At 35.8% G+C, this 20179-nt stretch overlaps 2 protein-coding genes across 2 annotated transcripts; one reads left to right on the top strand and one right to left on the bottom strand.

The window, feature by feature from the left end:
• The first annotated feature begins 6667 nt into the window (after window positions 1-6667).
• LOC110825241 (uncharacterized) lies at window positions 6668-8270 on the top strand. The gene is made up of 2 exons (XM_022055698.2): window positions 6668-7867; window positions 7966-8270. The coding sequence occupies exon 1, from the start codon at window positions 6705-6707 to the stop codon at window positions 7827-7829; it is 1125 nt and encodes a 374-aa protein (XP_021911390.2). The 5' UTR covers window positions 6668-6704; the 3' UTR covers window positions 7830-7867; window positions 7966-8270.
• A 1548-nt stretch (window positions 8271-9818) lies between these two features.
• On the bottom strand, window positions 9819-15617 carry LOC110824697 (uncharacterized). The gene is made up of 3 exons (XM_088214676.1): window positions 13788-15617; window positions 13418-13443; window positions 9819-11906 (listed from the first exon to the last, which is right to left on the bottom strand). The coding sequence occupies exons 1-3, from the start codon at window positions 15509-15511 to the stop codon at window positions 10000-10002; spliced, it is 3657 nt and encodes a 1218-aa protein (XP_088070802.1). The 5' UTR covers window positions 15512-15617; the 3' UTR covers window positions 9819-9999.
• Window positions 15618-20179: the final 4562 nt, after the last annotated feature.

Raw genomic sequence — 20179 nt, 5'->3', positions numbered from 1 at the left:
TTATAATTTAATTTAGTTTATAATTTACTATGTTTAAGTAACCTTATATTATACACACATTTTTTTTTTATAGTATGAAATCGAACAATTGCCAAATGGAAATAAAAAAATGAGAACTTCATATTTTTCAATAAATCCAAACGTGGGTAGCTATATTTTGATGGGAGAAATTGACCCAATTCATAATATATTATTAAATTGAATAATGTGATTTAAAAAACTATATATTAATGATAATTCTAATTTTGTCCGTATGGCAAAAGGAAATTAAGATGCTGCCCAAATTGGGTTGTCCCAAATGTGCGTACTAAGATTCAGCCGGCAATCAAATTTTCAACACGTAAATTTCTTTTTTGCCTTATATAATATTAAATAAATAAATTAGTTAGATAGATATAATAAACCTGCACGTATAGAGACTGCATGTTGGCCCGAAATTTTTATTTGTAAAATGTAGAAAATGAAACGTCGTCGTTATTAGCTTTAAATTTATTGAATTAAAGTACAATACTTTCAAGTAGGATTAATTAGAGTTAACAAAAATATAGTACGAGAGAGATGCTGGGCAAATTAAATTTCAAATGATTAGTTATATTATGTGTGTATATATATATATATATATTATTTATAAAATTATATATGGTGGTTAATAATGAAGAGAGACAAATTGTAAAAATGGTAACAATTGTTAAAAAATTTTAAAATATTATTTTTAATGTCTTGTAAAAGATTATGTTATTTATACTTTTATTATTCTATAAATATACAACTCTTGTATATTTATGAATGAACATCTACCGATTTCGAAAAGACTAATAACTTAAAAATAGTTAAGAAAATCAATAAATTATTTTTGAGTGAATCAAACACTTCCCGGCTTTTGTTTCTGTGACATGTATACTGAAAACAAAAGGTTACGAATTTATAGAGCATGGGTTGCTCTTTGTGAAGGAGCCGATTAGCACAGAGGAGGAAACAAAAAAGAAAACATCCTTACAGAGGATCAAAACTGAAATACAGAAAATTAAAAGGACATCAGGAAGGCAGGCAGGAAGAGACGATCACGGTTCTTCTTTTTTCAGTTGTTGGCCATGCGTTCTTTGTCCTGAAGGCTAGTGCTGAGTTTGATGGTTGACTAGGTGGTTTGCTGATCTGAACAAATTTGCGCACTTGGTTGCTTTAGATTGCTATTGGTGGCAATCACATAACAGAGCAACATTCTTCACAGTCCCCCTCAAACTTGTCAACGAAAGCAGTCGTTGAGTGAGGCCAAGTTTCTCTCTGAAATACTTAACTTGTGATTACGATAGAGCTTTGGTGAAGTAGTCTGCAGTCTGATCACATGATGGTACATATATGATGTCGAGGATTCCTCTTAACACCTTGTCACGAATGATGTGAACATCTACTTCAATATGCCTGGTTCGTGAATAAAAAAACCAGGTTACTTGCAAGAGCTATGGCGTTCATGTTGTCACACCAAGCGATAGAAGTTTGTAGAATTACAAAATTTATTTCTTTGAGCAAAGACTCCAACCAAGCAATTTCACATAATAAGTGAGCTAGAGCCATATATTCGGATTCTGCACTTGATCTTGAGACAATGTTTTGTTTCTTTCAGCACCAAGATACCAGATTGTCTCCAAAATAGACACAGTAACCAGAGTTTGAGCGTCGATCATCATTTCAGCAAGCCCAATCGGCATCATAGTATCCAACAATGCTTAATTTATCACTGTATTTGATGTGAAGTTCGATTTCAGTCGTTCCTTTTAAGTATCTGAGCACTCTCTTTAACACTTTTATGTGAAGATTAGTTGATTTTTGCATAAATTGACTGAGTTTGTTTATGATAAATGAGATATCTAGTTTTGTATAAGTCAAGTATTGAAGTGACCCAATTATTTTCCTATAAGGAGTTGGATTAGATAACTTCTATCCTTCTTCTACAGATAGATTATTTCCAACGACTATCGAGGTCGAACATAGTTTTGGAAGAATGCATTTTGTTCCATTTGAGAAGTTCTTCAGTGTATTTTATTTAAGTGAGGAAAAGTCTGGTCTCATCATGTGTTGCTTCAATTCTGAGAAAGAGATGAAGCTCACCTTAGTCTTTTAATGCAAATGAGGTGTGAAGTTGATTGATGAATCTCTACATTCTTTTGGGCTCGTTTCCTATCACAATTATATCATCAACGTAAATTAGTATGAAGAATTTAGTGGTTGTAGTGACAAGGAATAAGAGTGAGGTATCTGTTTCAGAGTTTTTGAAACTTCATTTGAGTAAAGTGGATTTGAGCTTATCAAGCCAAGCTCTCGGTGCTTGTTTGAGTCCATAAAGTGCTTTGTTGAGTTGACAAACATGATTATGATGTATAGAGTCTTTAAATCCTTTAAGTTATTTCATGAATATTGTTTCTTTCAATTCCCCATTCAGGAAGGCATTGTTCATATCTAATTATTTGATGTACCAACCACTTGAGACTGCCAAGATCAGTATGACTTTGAGAGTTGACGCCTTAATCACTGGGCTGAAAGTTTTATGAAAATCAATTCCAGGTGTTTGATGAAATCCTTTAGCAACTAACCTGACTTTACACTGTTGAAAGCTATCATCTGCATTTGTTTTGATCTTATAGACCCATTTGTTCCCCATAAGATTCATTTCAGAATGATAAGGTACCAATTTTCAAGTTTGATTGTTATTGAGAGTGGTCGTTTCTTCTTCTATTAATGATTTCTAGAGGGAGTATTTAACTGCTTCTGTGATTGAAGTGGGTATGCTGAGGTTATCTTTATTTGTTGTGCTAAACAACTAAAAATCCTGTGACAAGTTTCTTGGTTTAAATATTTCGGCTTGAGCTCTTGTCATCATCTGCTGCCTAGGAGGTTCAGCTAAAGTCTTATTTGTAATACATGGGTCTGAAATTTAGTCTATGATTAATTTTAACATTCTAAAATATATAAAAATCTATTTTTTTGAAATTAATAAATTTTAATTTAATGTGAAATTATGAAAAAAAAATAAGTTAGAGATGAAATTAAAAATAATTTTGGGAAAAAGTTGTGAAATTTTGGATTCAGATTGTGTTTTTGAAAGAAAAATTAGAAACTGATGGTCAGAATGTAATTTTAAAAAATTTTACCACGTAGGCTTGCCCAGTCAGCAGTCTCGACGAACCGGAGCACACCGCGTGGCAAGGCACGCTGACTCGGTGCCACGCTGGTAATCTGCGTGGTCTGCAATCAGACGACCCAGAAGCCTTCTCACGCGCGTGGACAATCCAAATTCGTTCCCTCCTCAAGTGCAATCAGACGGTAGCGATCAAACATAATGAACAGTCCATATTTATTTTCTCCTTAGGCGTGATCAGATAGTCGAGATCAAATACGATGAACAGTCCAGATTCATTTTCTCCCTAGGCGCGATTAAACAGTCGTGATCAAACACAATGAATGGTCCAGATTTGTTTCCTCTTTAGGCACGATCGAGATCAAACACGATGACGGTCCAGATTCGTTTCCTCATTATGCGCGATCGAACGGTCGAGATTAAACGCGATGAATGGCCTAGATTAACGCGAAGTGGGTATAAATATTTTGCATCATACAGAATCTGAATCCTAGTCGTCAGCCCCCCACCAGAGAAGAAGAACCAGTCACCGGAGAAAAGAGCCGATCACTGCCTGCCATTGCACCGAAGCCACCTCTGACTGCTAAAAAAGGTAAAAATTCTCCTACCAACTCAGAATTCGATTCTGAGCACCCCTGTAGCCATATCAAAGCAAAACAAACGGCGAATGAGCTGAAAACTGGGAATAAAGCTTGGCAAAGCTGCCGTGGGCAAAACCCGCAACCGCTTCTGATGAGCCACTTCCCATTTCCCGTTTCGTGCGATTTTTTCATTATTGTATTCACCGTTCTGTTTTCTATAGATTAACCAAAGTAAAATACTCAGCCGCGAAGGTGAACTGGTGGAGTCGCCGTACCGAAAAATGCCGCCACCAATAGATTTCTATTTTTTTATTTTTTTGGGACAACCGAGACCCTCTAACGTGTTTTTTCATAGAGATGAGCATAAAATCGGCCAAAACCAATCAAAACCAGCCGAAAATGGCAAGACCAAAATAAACCGCCATCGTGGACAATGGTGTCGTCGTCGGAGCATGGCGGTGCCGTCGTGTCGAAACCCTAAAATTGGATAAAAAATGATTTTAACACCGATTTTAGATTTTTATGGTATTTTTAGGTACGTGAAACGTGTTATAATCTCTGCAAGAAAATTTAAGAAATCCGGATATCGCCAATAGGCACAGTAGAAAGTTTGGTATTACGGACACCAATTCGGATAAAAATCCTTCATCTTACTTTTAGTTATAGAATTGAAGTTTAATAATCGATAATATGGTATTTTATGTAATTTAAAAAATTTTAAGAATAATTACAGGTTACTAATAGAGGCGGAACCGGTTAGTTATTTATTGTTTATCCTGTTTAACTAATTGTTTGATTTTACAGCTTTAAATACATGATAATATATTAGAATAGTTAAATGATTCAGTTGTACTTTCTTGATGCATGTATTGTTTGTCTTGCGTGATTTACGATTAAATTGTGAAACTGAAAATTAAAATATAAATGGAAAATTACTTGGTTAAGTGAATTAATAAATGGTTATCTTAATGGATATCTTGAAAAATGGTGGACGGATTGGATGCATAGGGAACCCTATCGTGAACATTATCTCATACCAGACAGGGTATCGAATGATAGTATTTTTGGTGCTCATACCGGACGGGGTATGAGAACAGACCGATTCATCCTCATACTATTTCTACTTCAGAGCTTCCTTCCACCCCCTTCTCTGTGTATTCAGGTGGACTTGGTTTGGCTCTTAGGATGAAGCCTTCGAGTTTGTTCCCACGAATGATTGGGAGAACCATGTTTTTCCAAAGAAGGAAGTTGCCATTGTTGAGCTTCAGTGTGCAGACAGAGCCCATTGCATCGTTGGGCAATGTTTGAATTCTTTGAGGTGTCGGGTTGAAGATAGAGGAGTTATTGTTCTCTCTGGCCATATTAGTGGCTCTGATACCTAGTTAAGAAAATTAACAAATTATTTTTTAGTGAATCAAACTGGACACTTCACAGCTTTTGTTTTTGTGATATACATTCTGATAACAAAGGTTACAAATTTATAGAGCATGAGCTGCTCTTTGTGAAGGAGCCGACCAACACAAATGAGGAAACAAATAAGAAAACATCCTTACAGAAGATCAAAATTGAAAATGCAAAAAATAAAAAGGACATCAGGAAGGGACGATCACAATTCTTCTTTTTTTAGTTGTCGGTCATGCATTCTTTGTCCTAGAGGTTAGTGCTGAGTTGGATGGCTGATTAGGATGGTTTGCTAATCTGGACAAGTTTGCACACTTGGTTACTTTAGATTGTTATTGGCGGCAATCACATAACCGAGTAACATTCTTCACAAAAATATCTTTTATTTACCACATGAAGCTTTATTTATTCATAAGGTTAAACTATGATGTATATATATATGTATGTGTGTGTGTGTGTGTGTGTGTGTGTGTGTGTATTATGGGAAAGATGAATGATTAATTTTACCATATATGGTACAAGCAAATCAACACGTCTTTGACCAATTCATACCTACATCCAATTAGTTTAATATCCATGCAATCACTTCTTCAGATCATGCTTCATATAATCTACCTACCCTATATATATATAAGTAAATAATATCCGTAATCACCATTACGATATATATATATGGAAGAATTCACATAGGGATAGAAAAGAAATAAAAGAGTTACAAAATGCATTGCAGCTGTATGGTGTAGGTAGAGTAATGGTTTCATACTTAAATTAATAAAAAAAAGTCAGATTACTTGAATGATTAAAAATATTAATTGGGTGATTGTCAAGATTGACGCTTATGATTGATTACTAGAAATTGCAAGGAGTAAATTGAACCAAGTTTGTTTGGCTGGCAAGAAAGTCACAGAAAATGAACACTCACCAACTCTCTGTCTCTGACTCTGCATCCACTACACCTAAATAATTTATTCTAACTTGTTCAATTTTCTTTCTTGCTGTTAATTCCTTTAACTATATTTTCGTTTGATGAAAATTAAACTTTTAAATAAATTATTAATTTTTAAAAGTTTTACACTTACCATTTGATCCATTAGTATTTTTTATTATTTAATATATATATATATATGTTTGGATTCTGTATATATAATTCAACTGCTCCTTAATGTTAAATCTTAATCTTCATTTCGAAACAAATATAAATAAGTATACATAAAAAGAAGGTGTGTGCTTCAGGTTATATAATGAGCAAAATATATGGAGAGTAGTGGGCTACCATATTTAGTAATATATGTACTAATTGGCTAATATATATGATATATATATATATATATATATATACATGCCGGTAGTGAATCGATATTTCTCATATAATTAATAATTAATTAAGAATTTTTCATAAAATTATAATAATACTTGTCATTATCACAAGAAATTATATTGGTTAATGTTAGGAAGTTGACAAATTAATGATTAAAAAAATGTATTATGGTGATCATAATTGAGAGAGAAATCCCTATATATACATGTGCTTATTCATGAGCTAAGTGTATAATCCTCTTCCTCCAATTCCCTTCACTAAGAAAACAACAATGGGGAATCATATAATTTGGTCACTCCTGGTGGCCGCCATGGCAATGTACCTGGCGGCTCGTGAGGTATGCGCCGTGGAAGACCAGCCTGATTTTTTCCACCACCCTTGGCCGCTTCCCAAGTGGCCTTTGCCGCCACAATTTCCTTACCATCCCAAGTATCCTCCGCCTTATGTTCACAAGTCTCCACCACCACCATCTCCTTCTCTCCATCCCCCATATGTTCACAAGTCTCCACCACCACCATCTCCATCCCCTCCTCCACCTTATGTCTATAAATCTCCTCCTCCACCATCTCCATCCCCTCCTCCTCCTTACATCTATAAGTCTCCTCCTCCTCCATCTCCATCCCCTCCTCCTCCTTACGTCTATAAATCACCACCACCACCATCGCCATCACCTCCACCGCCCTATCTATACAAGTCTCCACCTCCACCATCTCCATCTCACCCTCCACCTTACATTTACAAGTCTCCTCCTCCACCATCTCCATCTCCACCTCCTCCTTATGTCTATAAATCACCGCCACCACCGTCGCCATCACCTCCACCGCCCTATGTATACAAGTCTCCACCTCCACCATCTCCATCTCCCCCTCCACCTTACATTTACAAGTCTCCTCCTCCACCATCTCCATCTCCACCGCCTCCTTATGTCTATAAATCACCTCCACCACCTTCGCCATCACCTCCTCCACCTTATGTATACAAGTCTCCACCACCTCCATCTCCATCACCACCTCCCCCCTATATCTACAAGTCTCCACCTCCACCATCTCCATCGCCTCCTCCACCATATGTCTATAAATCACCACCACCACCGTCTCCGTCTCCCCCTCCACCTTACATTTACAAGTCACCTCCGCCACCCTCACCGTCACCACCTCCTCCTTACATTTATAAGTCTCCACCTCCACCATCTCCGTCACCACCTCCACCTTACGTCTACAAGTCACCTCCGCCACCTTCACCATCACCACCTCCACCTTACGTCTACAAGTCACCTCCGCCACCTTCACCATCACCGCATCCTCCTTACTACTACAAGTCTCCACCACCTCCTTCACCTTCACCTCCGCATCATGTATACTACTACAGCTCTCCTCCACCTCCCCCGGTTTATTAAACAGATTAAATTCCACTTCTCTGTTGATTATCATGCACGTAAGTTGTGCTTGTTATGTATATAATTTATCTTATTAAATATTTAATTTAGCCTTCTTGTTAATTTATCTAATTATCATTGTTCTACGTAAATGCAGGTTATGAATATTATTTGATTGAAAAAAAAAAATTAATTAATAACTGTTTGCAAGCAATAATCATATTCAAGGCGGCCTCCTTTATATATACCACGTACAGTATGAACACTACGTTTACTGCAGCAAAGAAGGAATGTCTACGTGGGTTATCAAGCTTCATGGAGCACCTGAAATTATTTTTCTTCTAAAAGATTGTTTTCTTTACTTGCATGTAATAATTTTTTTTAGAGATTTTAAGAGTAATATATAAATGTAATTTTTATGTTGAATGTGAAATCAATATATATATTAATTTTTTAATAAAATATATATATTTTTACACTTACGTAAATTAATCATAATACAAATAAATAATCTCCAAACAAAGACACAGATGAGTTTCGAAAAGTTAAAAATAAGCGTAGATTTAAACATTCTCAAAATTATTCAGAAAGAACCGTACAAATTATTAAGTAAAATAATAATTCGTTATAAAATAAATAAATATATTAATTAAGTGATATATATATATATATATATATATATTAATTACGACAAATGTCTAAATAAGGACATAAACGAACGTACAATCATACTACACATAAAATTCATTAAATAAGATAATGGTTCCTTACTAAATATATATATTTCCAACAAAAGTTTGGGCAGGTCAAATATGATAATTTGTTTGAGCCTGCATTCGTATAAACCTGATCATTTATTAATTTGGAGCAACCATGTATATCACTCTGTGCGTGTGTGCATACGCATATATACATATATATATATATATACACACACGCACACACACATATACATATACATATGCATATACATATACATATACAGAAACATAATGTTGTGAGACTCAGGCCAATCTTTGAAATAGGCTAAGATCATATATTAATCCTTACTAAGCTCAGAACCATCCACAAGCCTTTCTATTGGAATGGGCCTCAACATTGCTCTTTTAGAAACTTGACGCCGTGGGCCCGCCTGATGAGGTCATTAACCGCGGTGTTGGTTTATATTTCTTCTTCCCTTTCCTAGCAAATTAAATAATAATAATAATAATTAATAAATAACAAAATAATAATAATTTCCATTAATTTTGAGATTAACGTCTGTTTAATTTTCATTTTAAAAAATTAGTATCTGATTAGAGAAATTTGGAAAAATTTATTCTATTTTCTTCAAGATTTTTTATGTTTTATTTTTAAAAGGATTTTATTATGTATTATACTGAAAAAAGTAACAGTTTATATTTTGGCGACTTTTATTATGCGTTAATTAGTTGAAGTGAATTGTAACACATACTTAAAATATAGAAACTAATTATAAAACTTCTGAATAAGTAATTTGATTGTAATTAGCCGAAGACTTGGTTGCGACCTTATAATCCAAAACTCCATTCTCTAGGAACCAAGCTAATTACTCGTTAATTACTTGTGTTTCTTGGTTAATTGATGGTTTTGATTCATATGTTTCCTATTACTTCTTGTTTGAACCTTGATAGACATGTATCTAAATTATAAACATACTTTTAATTAATAATTAATCAGTAATCTCTAAAATAATAGAGTAATTAGTAAATAATTATTACTACCTTCTCGGATATGTATCAGTTCAGTATTTACACGCGGTTTACTTAATTATTAAGTTTATACGAAACTCATTTTGTATTATACATATTTAAATTTACTATTTGATTATATTAAATAACACGAATGAACAACATGTATGAATCATATTTCACTGCGTACTTGAATAATACAATACTCATGAATACTTTATCAAAAAATTACAATATTGAATACATCATAAAAATGACATTACTATAAAGGATATATATAATTATAAATATATCCACTTATTATTCACAAGAAACAGCATTGTTATATAAGTAATACTTCACACATCTAGAGAAGAATACGAATAATGCTTCACACATTGGAGCAAAATTGTTATTCTTAAGTAAAAATTAAATGTAGTGATGGAAAAACTTATCCTTGATCCAAAAAGGGGGTGAAGAAATAGTTATCAATATAAACTAGTTTAGAAATATCCTTTTGGAGGTGGTGGTGAGGAGTCATAGTAACGAGGAGAAGGATGAATTGGCTTGTAGTGAGATGGTGGAGGAGAATTATAACTATATGAAGGTGGTGGTGAAGGAGAAGGTGGAGGTGGAGACTTATAGACGTATGGAGGTGGTGGAGATAGTGATGGAGGTGGTGGAGACTTGTGAACGTATGGAGGTGGTGGTGAAGGATAAGGTGGAGGAGGAGACTTGTACATATATGGAGGAGGTGGAGATGGAGATGGTGGTGGGGGAGATTTGTAAACATAAGGAGGAGGTGGAGATGGAGATGGTGGTGGGGGAGATTTGTAAACATAAGGAGGAGGTGGAGATGGAGATGGTGGTGGGGGAGACTTATAGACATATGGAGGAGGTGGAGATGGTAATGGAGGTGGTGGAGACTTATAGACATATGGAGGAGGTGGAGATGGTGATGGAGGTGGTGGAGACTTGTATATATATGGAGGAGGTGACGATGGAGATGGTGGTGGGGGAGATTTGTAAACATATGGAGGAGGTGGAGATGGTGATGGAGGTGGTGGAGACTTATAGACATATGGAGGAGGTGGAGATGGTGATGGAGGTGGTGGAGACTTGTATATATATGGAGGAGGTGGCGATGGAGATGGTGGTGGGGGAGATTTGTAAACATAAGGAGGAGGTGGAGATGGTGATGGAGGTGGTGGAGACTTATAGACATATGGAGGAGGTGGAGATGGTGATGGAGGTGGTGGAGACTTGTAGATGTATGGAGGTGGTGGTGAAGGAGAAGGTGGAGGAGGAGACTTGTATATATACGGAGGAGGTGGAGATGGTGATGGAGGTGGTGGAGACTTGTAGATGTATGGAGGTGGTGGTGAAGGAGAAGGTGGAGGAGGAGACTTGTATATATACGGAGGAGGTGGAGATGGTGATGGAGGCGGTGGAGACTTGTAGATGTATGGAGGTGGTGGTGAAGGAGAAGGTGGAGGAGGAGACTTGTATATATACGGAGGAGGTGGAGATGGAGATGGTGGTGGCGGAGATTTGTAAACATAAGGAGGAGGTGGAGATGGTGATGGAGGTGGTGGTGAATGAGAAGGTGGAGGAGGAGACTTATGTATATATGGAGGAGGTGGCGATGGAGATGGTGGTGGGGGAGATTTGTAAACATATGGAGGAGGTGGAGATGGTGATGGAGGTGGTGGAGACTTATAGACATATGGAGGAGGTGGAGATGGCGATGGAGGTGGTGGAGACTTGTAGACGTATGGAGGAGGTGGAGATGGAGATGGTGGTGGGGGAGATTTGTAAACATATGGAGGAGGTGGAGATGGTGATGGAGGTGGTGGAGACTTATAGACATATGGAGGAGGTGGAGATGGTGATGGAGGTGGTGGAGACTTGTATATATATGGAGGAGGTGGCGATGGAGATGGTGGTGGGGGAGATTTGTAAACATAAGGAGGAGGTGGAGATGGTGATGGAGGTGGTGGAGACTTATAGACATATGGAGGAGGTGGAGATGGAGATGGTGGTGGTGGAGACTTATAGACGTATGGAGGAGGTGGAGATGGTGATGGAGGTGGTGGAGACTTGTAAACGTATGGAGGTGGTGGTGAAGGAGAGGGTGGAGGAGGAGACTTGTATACATAAGGAGGAGGTGGCGAAGGAGAATGTGGAAGTGGAAATGGTGATGGCAACGGTAAAGACTTATAAATGTAAGGTGGTGGAGGAGACGCAGATAGAGGAGGTGGCGATTTGTAGTAATAAGGAAAATGATTCACGTGTTTCGGCGGCATAGTTGTAGGATAAGCGGTCGAAGAATATTCATCGGCAAGCACCGTCGTAAACATAACATAAAATGTGACAGTGTAAACAAGAAGAGGCCATGCCCTCGTTTTCTCTAGAGAATATCCCATTTGGAATTAAGCACTTAACTGTAGTGCTTTTGGTCGATCTCCATTGCTCAAGACTTATGCGCTTTATATACTGATATGTTAGTGGGTAGCTAATCATTTTGTGACAATGAAATTTTATTAATTATTTAAACCAAAAAATTCATTAATTTATATATTAGCCTATAATTACACATGATTTAATAATTAATTTGGTGGACCCCATCTTGTGTTTGGTAAAGAAGAGAATTTGTTTTTAATTTGACTCTTTAAATTTAATTATTTGATTGATGTATATTGGCTTCCCACTAAGTAGCAGCTACCATTTTACATAAGCTGTTAAAAACGCGTAGAACCAAACATGTCAATAAGTTTTTAAATTCTAAACTGGTCAGAACCCAAGTTCCCAACTACTTTATAAAATTATATTATTAATTAGATTAATTATAATCGGATTCCTCATATGTTTCTACAAATAATAAATTAATTATTAATTTGAATTAAATTATTGTCTATTTTCATTATACTATGATTAATAAATAATATATCATTAAATTAATAAATGTACGAATGTTTAATGTATTAAATTTTAAATTAATTAATTGGGTTTAATTTTTTTAGTTGAGTAATTATTTTAAAATTAATTAATTTTGTATTAGAAATAATTCATATAAAAATTTAGCTGTGTCGGTGATTATTATTATGATTACGAAGAAATTGGCACGAAATGCCACCACAAAACTTTGTTACACAAGTAAAATAGGATTAGCTAATTAATTAATTACCAAAAGTAAAATATTTTAGAAACTTAAAGCTTGGTGAGATAGTGTTAACGAGAAAGATATATTATCATTAGAACTAATCAATTATATTTACGAATATGTATATACATATATATATATAGTGATTAATGCATTATATATATATATATATACATAAAATAAAATTGAAGTAGAGTTAGGAATCTTTTGACTTTTCCTCACCTATATGTATCTACCGATTGACTTCTGATGTTAAGCATATTTTGTTCTCTGATCCTCATAAGATTTTTTTCAAATAAAATTAAGAAGTCACGTTTTTCTAGCTTGTACTTGTCGTATCTCTAAACATGTAAGTATTAACTTTCATAATCAAGTAATGATGAACATGTATGCATACAGAAGGTGCTTGAGAGGCGTGGAATGTCAAATTTTCTTTAACCGATAATATTTTTATAATTAAGATTTTTATATTTTATTTAATTATGCAAGTTCGAATTTTATTAAAAATTTAAGACTTTCTCTATAATATATAATGAATTAGTAATAATCAATTTATAATATTGATTCAGACGAAAATTTAATTTATTAATATATTAGTAAAATTATAATTTTTAAATTTAATTAAATTTTAAGTATTATTTATGTAAAAAGAAGTGTTAGTTATATTCATTTTATAATATGAGAACAAGTAAAGGAATATATATATATATATGATCATTACTGAACATCATCATAGATATAAGATAATTAAAATTTACCATGCACTTCCGCAATGAATATTGAACTATCACAGTATATTGTACAAAACATATTCCGTGCTTTTTAGATTACTAATTACCTATAATACTCGAAGTAAGAGATGGAAGTATAATCTGTTCTGAAATATTTCAGAAAAAGTTGAGTTAATTGCATTGCTTGTACAAATCATGTATTAGTTAACGGGTACATTTCAATATGAATGAATTCATAAGAGATCCTCAACATCTTTTATTCAAGAGGAATACATATCAATACTTTAACAAAAAAAAAAAAGTACATTTCAAATTTGAATGTTCACACACAAACAATACTTATTCTTGTCACAGTTTAGAACGAATCAAGAAGTGAACCCGAGCATGTTACACTCAGTAGCCTTTAGGCGGCGGCGGCGGCGACTTGTAGAGATATGGTGGGTGCTCAATATGCTTTGGTGGTGGTGGGGGCGATTTATAGAGATATGGAGGGTGTTCTACGTGCTTTGGTGGTGGAGGTGGTGATTTGTAAACGTATGGGGGAGGTGGCGAAGGAGAAGGTGGAGGCGGGGATTTGTAGATGTAAGGAGGCGGTGGAGACGGTGACGGTGGTGGAGGTGATTTGTAAACGTATGGTGGAGGAGGTGAAGGAGAGGGTGGTGGTGGTGATTTATAGTGATATGGAGGGTGCTCTACGTGCTTTGGTGGTGGAGGTGGTGACTTGTAAACGTATGGTGGAGGTGGTGAAGGAGAGGGTGGAGGTGGTGATTTGTAAACGTATGGTGGAGGAGGTGAAGGAGAGGGTGGTGGTGGTGATTTATAGTGATATGGAGGGTGTTCTACATGCTTCGGTGGTGGAGGTGGTGATTTGTAAACGTATGGTGGAGGAGGTGAAGGAGAGGGTGGTGGCGGTGATTTATAGTGATATGGAGGGTGCTCTACGTGCTTCGGTGGTGGAGGTGGTGATTTGTAAACATATGGTGGAGGAGGTGAAGGAGAGGGTGGTGGTGGTGATTTATAATGATATGGAGGGTGTTCTACGTGCTTTGGCGGTGGAGGTGGTGATTTGTAAACGTATGGTGGAGGAGGTGAAGGAGAGGGTGGTGGTGGTGATTTATAATGATATGGAGGGTGTTCTACGTGCTTTGGTGGTGGAGGTGGTGATTTGTAAACGTATGGCGGAGGAGGTGAAGGAGAGGGTGGTGGTGGTGATTTATAATGATATGGAGGGTGTTCTACGTGCTTTGGTGGTGGAGGTGGTGATTTGTAAACATATGGTGGAGGAGGTGAGGGAGAGGGTGGTGGTGGAGACTTGTAGATATAAGGTGGTGGTGGAGATGGAGATGGTGGAGGAGGAGACTTATAGACGTAAGGTGGAGGTGGTGATGGTGACGGAGGTGGTGGTGACTTATAAACATATGGAGGAGGCGGTGATGGAGATGGTGGTGGTGGTGACTTGTAATAGTAAGGTGGGTGCTTGACATATTTTGGAGGTGGAGGAGACTTATAATAATAAGGAGGATGTTTCACGTACTTTGGTGGGGGAGGAGGCGATTTGTAATAGTAAGGCGGATGCTTGACATGCTTAGGAGGCGGAGGAGGAGATTTGTAGTGATATGGAGGGTGTTTTACATATTTAGGTGGCGGTGGTGGAGATTTGTAATAGTAAGGCGGATGCTTGACATGCTTTGGTGGGGGAGGAGGAGACTTGTGGTGATATGGAGGGTGTTTTACATATTTAGGTGGTGGTGGAGGAGATTTGTAATAATAAGGTGGATGCTTAACATGTTTTGGAGGTGGAGGAGGAGACTTATAATGATACGGAGGATGTTTTACATATTTTGGTGGTGGTGGAGGAGACTTATAATGATAAGGTGGATGTTTGACATACTTGGGCGGTGGAGGAGGAGACTTGTAATGATATGGTGGGTGTTTCACATACTTCGGTGGTGGAGGGGATTTCAGAACAGGGTGTTTATAGTAGTGTTGAGGATGTTTTGGTGGCGGTGGCGAAGCATAAATATAAGGCTCATAAGCAACCACTGCAGTGGCTATTACACAAAATGAGATTGCTAAAACCAGATGAGGCCAATGCCCCATCTGTCCAATACAAAATCTCATCCAAGAAATTAGCTTCTAAAATTTCGCAGAAGAGATTACAGTTCCTAAGAACTCTTGGAAGCCGGTTGTGGTTTCATTCAAGGTTAACGGGTGACCTTATATAGCAGTTTCTTCAATCATTTTTTACATAATTAATGTTTGTTTAATTCAAAAATGACAGTCTGGATCAGATATACTTGCTAATCAGTATACTTGATTATGGGTGCCATGAATAAGTCCTCAACCATGTATTCTAAATTCGAAGAGTTGTTGAAGTGTTATTATATATGTACATATTAGTTTATAATGTGAAGAGGAGGAAGGACAGGAAGAGACATGGGTCTGTAATGAAAGTCAACTTCTGAAAGTTGTATTGTTTAAAAGTATATTTTCCACTAATTAATGGTTACAATTTCACTGTAACTCAATAAATTATGCTTGAATTGCTCTGGGTTTTTTTTTTTTTTTTTTTTAAGTCTAATTGTAATAGTCGACTATAAGCCTGCAGTTGAATGAATCAGTGTCGGCGATTTAAATAATCAAAATGACTCTAAATCACAGGACATGGTAATATCAACTCGACAGTTTCACTGCTGCTGGAGGAGGAGGAGGAGGAGGAGGAGGAGGTGGGGGGGTGGAATAAAAGCCAGGAAAACCGAATCGACCCCCACTTTTGGTTCGAGCCAAGGCGAGTTTGGTAAAATCTGTCCGAACCGACCCCGTCGCTATACCTACGAGAACGACCTAGCCAATTTCCCACATCGCTTGCGAATCCATCCAACTTGGGCCCAAGCCCACCTATCACGGACTAGATCAGTAACTAGACTATTGGGCCCAGCCCAAAAAACCTGGGCTGGTCAAACAAGATTGGTCCGGCCCATCATTCCTATTTTATTAGTGTTCTTGCAGATAGCAAGCGTCATCTATGACGTCACTCTTTCTTTTTTTTTTTTTTTTTTTTGGGGTTTGCTTTTCCGAACTCCACTTGGAATATTAATAAATACGTATAATAATAATTCAATAAAATAAAGTAATCGTAAATTATATTTTAAAAATTTAATACAAACAATTATCACAGCCTATTATTTATAGAGCACGAGCTTCACATACACAACGTGTATATAAATATTATTAGATCATGGTTGAATTTTGTATAGCATGTGAGTGTGTATATATATTATTTTGAATTTTTTCGAAAACATTTCTCTATAAATAATTTATTAATATATAATCTTTTTAGTACCATATATATTTTAAGAAATTAAATTCACATTATTAAAATTATGTATTCCGATTAACTCAAAATTGAATTAAATATCAATTAATTTACAATTCAGTAAGTGCATAAGGCTTAATTAAGTTGATAAAGTAAAGTTCATATGTGATTGGTTTGAAGAAAATTTATATATATATATATATATTTAGTTTATAAAAAAAAAAAAAAAAAGTTTTTCGATTTTTAACTTTGTGTGCACGATATGATTCTCCCACTCACCTTCCTTCTCTTCAAAGATATTGTTTGTCTTCTGACGACTTAGAATAAAAATTATATCTTCACCTATATATATACAACTACTACCTTATAATATATAACAGATCGACTTTGTTATTCATATGTATCTACTCTTAGTGAGAGTCCTCAAATTATATGATTCAAGTTAAAAATAATATATATATGTATATGTATATATTAATCTATAAGTAAAAAAAAAGTACATCAACCAAGCTATAATGTGGATTAAACAAATGTAAGATATGTTATGATTAATTCAGGAACTCCTATAAAAAGATAAGTAAGTTCATAATTCAAATCACGAAAAAAAATATAGAGAGAAAGATCTCGATAACTTTAAGTCATTTAATAAAGAATATCTGAGCTCACGTGTTTGAATGAGATTTTCTCTAGGACAGCCAAGGCAATGGCCTTGGCTGGTTTATGTAATTGTCTTTTCTCTAACAATGACTCTCACAGTTGTTTATGAATCATACAGTAGTTATGTATCACCGTTGTTACTAAATTTGCCGTCATTAAAGCATTATTATTATAAGTCTCCACCACCACCATCGAAATATATGAAACACCCTCTATATCACTACAAATCTCCACCACCACCAATGTATGTGAAACATCCTCCGTATTACTACAAATCTCCTCCTCCGCCTCTAAAACATGTTAAACATTCGCCTTACTATTACAAGTCTCCTCCACCACCACCAAAATATGTGAAACACGCTCCGTATTATTACAGTTCTCCTCCTTCGCCTCTAAAGCATGTTAAGCATCCATCATACTATTACAAGTCTCTTCCTCCACTAACCAAACATGTGAAACACCCTCCGTATTACTACAAGTCTCCTCCTTTACCTCCAAAGTATGTTAAACATCCATCTTACTATTATAAGTCTCCTCCACCACCACCCAAATATATGAGACACCTTCCGTATCACTACAAGTCTCCTCCTCCGCTTCTAATGCATGCCAAACATCTGTCTTATTATTACAAATCTCCTCCACCACCACCCAAATATGTGAAACACTCTCCGTATTACTATAAGTCTCCTCCTCCGCCTCCAAAGCATGTTAAGCATCCGTCTTATTATTACAAGTCTCCTCCACCACCGCCCAAATATGTGAAACACCCTCCGTATCACTACAAGTCTCCTCCTCTACCTCCTAAGTATGTCAAGCATCCCCTTTATTATTACAAATCACCTCCTCCCCCACCAAAGTACGTAAAACATCCTCCTTATTATTATAAGTCTCCTCCTCCACCTTCGAAATATGTCAAACACTCGTCTTACTATTATAAGTCACCACCACCACCATCTCCATCTCCTCCTCCTCTCTATCATTATAAATCTCCACCTCCACTTTTTCTGTCTCCACGTCCCCCATATGTCTACAAGTCACCTCCAACACCATCTCCCTCACCACCTCCTCCGTATGTCTACAAGTCACCTCCACCACCATCTCCCTCCCCACCTCCTCCATATGTTTATAAGTCACCATCGCCTCCTTCACCATCACCATCTCCACCTTATGTCTATACGTCTCCTCCTCCACCATCTCCATCCCCACCACCGCCTTACATGTATAAGTCTCCACCACCACCCTTTCCTTCACCTCCTCCACCATATGTTTATCAATCACCTCCACCACCATCACCATCACCACCTCCTCCTTATATAAGTCTCCACCACCTCCATCACCCTCACCACCTCCTCCATACATCTATAAGTCTCCACCTCCTCCATCACCATCACCATCACCCCCTTATATCTATAAGTCTCCACCTCCTCCGTCAAAACGTAATGATCAATCTCCACCAACTCCGAAGCATGTTAAGGACCCTCAATACCTCTATAAGTCACCCCCACCTTCTAAAGGCTATTAATAAACACGCTCATGATCACTACTTCTAAATTTATTCTGATTTATGACAAAAATAAGTTTACTTTGGGAAACATTGGAGAAGACAAGTAAAGCTTGTGCGGAATTAATATCAAGTTTTTGATTGATTAGTTTCTTCCTCAATAATAGATAAAAACATTAGTTTGTTAATTCATAAATATGTTCTAGTTATATACTACATTCACTCATGAATTTGATCAAAGCAACGAAACTGGTAATTTTTATCATTTTGAAGACTAATATTAAGTGTACTTACCTCGATTTATATTTTTCATATTATCTATTTTACTATATATTTCGCTCGTGTCATTATTAGTTTTTTTATCTTTTTGTTGATTGTACTTAAATTTTCATTTCATGTTGAGCTAGTTGTAAAAACTTATCTTAAGAAAAACTGTAAATTGTGAAAAGTAATAAAATTAAAAACCATATATGACTTAATTCATGGGTAGTTGGTGCAATTTTTCCACCTTGATCCATGATCATGGATTGGCACTTCTCCCCCCTTTTACGTACTAATAGATTGTCTTTTGGAACTTATTCGGAGGCTAATAAAGATCAAAAGTTCATGCCTGTAATTATGTTTTCAAAATATATAAATCAAATACATACATATATATTCTAATATAGTACTTATACTTTTTTATTGTTATTTTGGAAGCATCTATTTTTTTTGAGCCTTAAATAGTGAGTTTCTGGCCTCTTTGTATATGTATGTACATGTGTGTGTCAGTGATACACCTACTTTTATCTCTCGAATTACCATTGGGAGTTCTTTCCTAGCAATATGATAGGCCATGGCAACAGGTGGCCTCATGAGAATCATTACTTATAATCCTCTTTCCTTGGCCATAATGTAGGTTTGTTGAAATTAACTTTTATTCCATGCACTATAGAACACGATATAATTTTTAGGTAAAATAATTATTTGATCCTTTTATTATTATTTTTATTTAAATTAATCTGTTTTTTATTTTTAAGTTAAAATAATTTTTATATTTTTTTAAAAAAAATTTAATTTAATATCTTTCATTAACATAAATTGATATTATTAACTTATGATGTCACGTGTTAATTTTATTAGTTCAAATATTAATTAAATATCGTGTTAAATATCACGTTAAAATATTTTTTAATTTAAATTTATTTGAATCGATCTAAATAAAAATAAAAATAAATTAATTTCTCTAAATCCCCAAAATGTGTTCCCACATTATTCTTCTTCTTCCTCCTCCTCCTCCTCCCAAACTCCTCCCATCTCTTCTCTCATCAATATC

This window comes from Carica papaya, chromosome 3, assembly GCF_054855325.1.
Source record: "Carica papaya isolate Zhongbai chromosome 3, ASM5485532v1, whole genome shotgun sequence".
Taxonomy (NCBI): domain Eukaryota; kingdom Viridiplantae; phylum Streptophyta; class Magnoliopsida; order Brassicales; family Caricaceae; genus Carica; species Carica papaya.
Note: the sequence above shows the minus strand (reverse complement) of the source record. Positions and strands in the feature narration are given on the sequence as shown.

Bases quoted from the DNA above. Each gene is read 5' to 3' on its own strand.
- LOC110825241 (XM_022055698.2), top strand. From the start codon at position 6,705: ATGGGGAATCATATAATTTGGTCACTCCTGGTGGCCGCCATGGCAATG.
- LOC110824697 (XM_088214676.1), bottom strand. From the start codon at position 15,511: ATGAGATTTTGTATTGGACAGATGGGGCATTGGCCTCATCTGGTTTTA. The intron at 13,444-13,787 runs CTGAGTGTAACA...ATACTGTGATAG, and splicing joins CCGCCGCCGCCTAAAGGCTA to TTCAATATTCATTGCGGAAG. The intron at 11,907-13,417 runs GTAAATTTTAAT...GATATTCTCTAG, and splicing joins ATTCATTGCGGAAGTGCATG to AGAAAACGAGGGCATGGCCT.